Source organism: Gavialis gangeticus, unplaced genomic scaffold (genome assembly GCF_001723915.1).
Source record: "Gavialis gangeticus isolate Ggan-Ray unplaced genomic scaffold, GavGan_comp1, whole genome shotgun sequence".
In the NCBI taxonomy this organism is placed as follows: domain Eukaryota; kingdom Metazoa; phylum Chordata; order Crocodylia; family Gavialidae; genus Gavialis; species Gavialis gangeticus.
In genome coordinates, this window is record NW_017729020.1 from 5813225 (window position 1) to 5814544 (window position 1320).

A 1320-nucleotide genomic window follows, 5' to 3' on the forward strand; every position below is an offset into this window, starting at 1 on the left:
GCTCCCATCCAAGCCAAAACCAAGGTGCCTGCCAGGCCCCACAAAAGCACAGGCGGGAACATGAGCTGCAGCATTTTGGGGCTCCGAGGCTACTCTTGAGCGTGCTGGCTGCCTGGAGTAGGCAAGGGGTGGGGTGCTGTCATTCTCCCGGAGTCCAAAAGCTGCTGTGATCTCACCTGTGAGCACATGGGCTTCTGCCCTACTGCTCAGCACCTGCCTGGTGGGCTCAAGGGGCTGGGGCATCCTCTGTCACAGGAGGCTGCTCCCTGGACACTGCCCAGCATCTGTCTGGCCCCTGCAGCAGCTGTAGCTAGCGCCTGGCTCTGCCCAGTGATGGATGCTCTCCAGCCCTCCCCAGGAGCCCCAGAGTGTGTGTGTGTGGAGAGGGGGGCAGGTCCCATCTCCCTCTGGATTTCAGGGGTGCAAAAGCCCGCTTTGCTCTGGGGTGGATCCAGGCTGTGCCAACCCTTGATGCCTGCACTGTTCCCGGCAGAACGGGCTCTCGCCCATCCACATGGCAGCGCAGGGCGACCACGTGGACTGTGTGCGGCTCCTGCTGCAGTACAACGCTGAGATCGACGACATCACACTGGACCACCTCACTCCACTGCATGTGGCCGCCCACTGCGGGCACCACCGCGTGGCCAAGCTCCTGCTGGACAAGGGGGCCAAGCCCAATGCCCGTGCCCTGGTGAGTACGGGACAGGAGCAAGGTCTGAGCAACCGCCAGTCTGTCACGCCCACCTGTCCATTCATGTTTGTCCATCTGTCTATCTGTCTGTCTGCAGAACGGCTTCACGCCCCTGCACATCGCCTGCAAGAAGAACCACATCCGGGTGATGGAGCTGTTGCTGAAGACTGGGGCCTCCATCGACGCGGTCACAGAGGTAGGCGCGAGCCGCAGCCTGACCCGGCCAGACCTGCCGTGCTCCCCTGGTGCCCCACCGCCCCTCTCAGGGGCAGGTTGCCAGAGCCACAGGGGCCGTGTGGGATGGCAGGGTCCTCTGGCCACAGTGCTGTAGTGCCCAGTCGGCTTAATGCCCAGAGAGCAGAACCTGCCAGGCGCTGCTGGCCCTGCCTCATGCCCAGGTGCCGGCACTGATGCCCCCTTCCCCACACCCCCTGTTTCTCCCAGTCTGGATTGACCCCACTGCATGTGGCTGCCTTCATGGGGCATCTGCCAATTGTGAAGACCCTGCTGCAGCGTGGAGCCTCCCCAAATGTCTCCAATGTGGTGAGTCCAGCCCCGCTCGCCCCTTCCCTGCACAGGAGCTCTGCTACCCCTGCTCCTGCCTCCTGCAGAGTCCTCCTCCCTCCCAC

The 1320-nt window shown here is 63.5% G+C and overlaps 1 protein-coding gene across 11 annotated transcripts in view; it reads left to right on the forward strand.

Moving 5' to 3' along the window:
- ANK1 (ankyrin 1) overlaps nucleotides 1-1320 on the forward strand; it is a 64166-nt gene that overhangs the window by 46137 nt on the left and 16709 nt on the right. For 10 of the 11 annotated variants that reach the window (XM_019514423.1, XM_019514420.1, XM_019514421.1 and 7 more), the window contains exons 10-12: nucleotides 494-691; nucleotides 789-887; nucleotides 1136-1234. In XM_019514423.1, the coding sequence (XP_019369968.1) occupies nucleotides 494-691; nucleotides 789-887; nucleotides 1136-1234 (396 nt within the window). Of the gene's footprint in view, nucleotides 1-7; nucleotides 25-493; nucleotides 692-788; nucleotides 888-1135; nucleotides 1235-1320 lie in introns of those variants that run through there. The other variant, XM_019514424.1, reaches the window with a different exon arrangement.